The sequence below is a fragment of the Buceros rhinoceros genome, unplaced genomic scaffold (genome assembly GCF_000710305.1).
Source record: "Buceros rhinoceros silvestris isolate BGI_N320 unplaced genomic scaffold, ASM71030v1 scaffold4185, whole genome shotgun sequence".
NCBI lineage: Eukaryota > Metazoa > Chordata > Aves > Bucerotiformes > Bucerotidae > Buceros > Buceros rhinoceros.
In genome coordinates this window covers 35,288-35,610 of record NW_010412148.1, presented here as the reverse complement: position 1 = coordinate 35,610, position 323 = coordinate 35,288, and the positions used below count along the sequence as shown (strand labels likewise).

Genomic DNA, 323 nt, shown 5'->3' with positions numbered 1-323 from the left:
AGAGCGTGAACAGAGAGAAGAGCGTGAGCAGAGGAAGGAAAAGGAAGGAGAAAAGTCAGCTAGTGAAAAACCTAGCAAACCTGACAAAAGTGACAAAAAGGAAGCGCCTCAAATACCACTGCCTCAGGCTGAGCCAGAGACACCCGTCTCCAGCAGTGCTCCTCTGGCTAAAAAGATAACCCAGGATGCTGCTCCAACACCAGCAAGCCAGGAGAGCGGTCAAAGCGAGACCGCAGCTAAAGTTCCGGTGCAACCACCCACCCCTCCAGTCCAGCCGCAGCTAACGGCTGCCCAGCCTGGTGCTCCACAGCCTTCCCCTGCCG

The 323-nt window shown here is 56.0% G+C and overlaps 1 protein-coding gene across 1 annotated transcript in view; it reads left to right on the top strand.

The window, feature by feature from the left end:
* PRRC2C (proline-rich coiled-coil 2C) overlaps positions 1-323 on the top strand; it is a gene marked incomplete at its 3' end in the record, with an annotated part of 54,021 nt that overhangs the window by 19,809 nt on the left and 33,889 nt on the right. Inside the window, exon 16 of the mRNA XM_010136265.1 lies at positions 3-299. Coding sequence (XP_010134567.1) covers positions 3-299 — 297 coding nt within the window. The remainder of the gene's footprint in view (positions 1-2; positions 300-323) is intronic.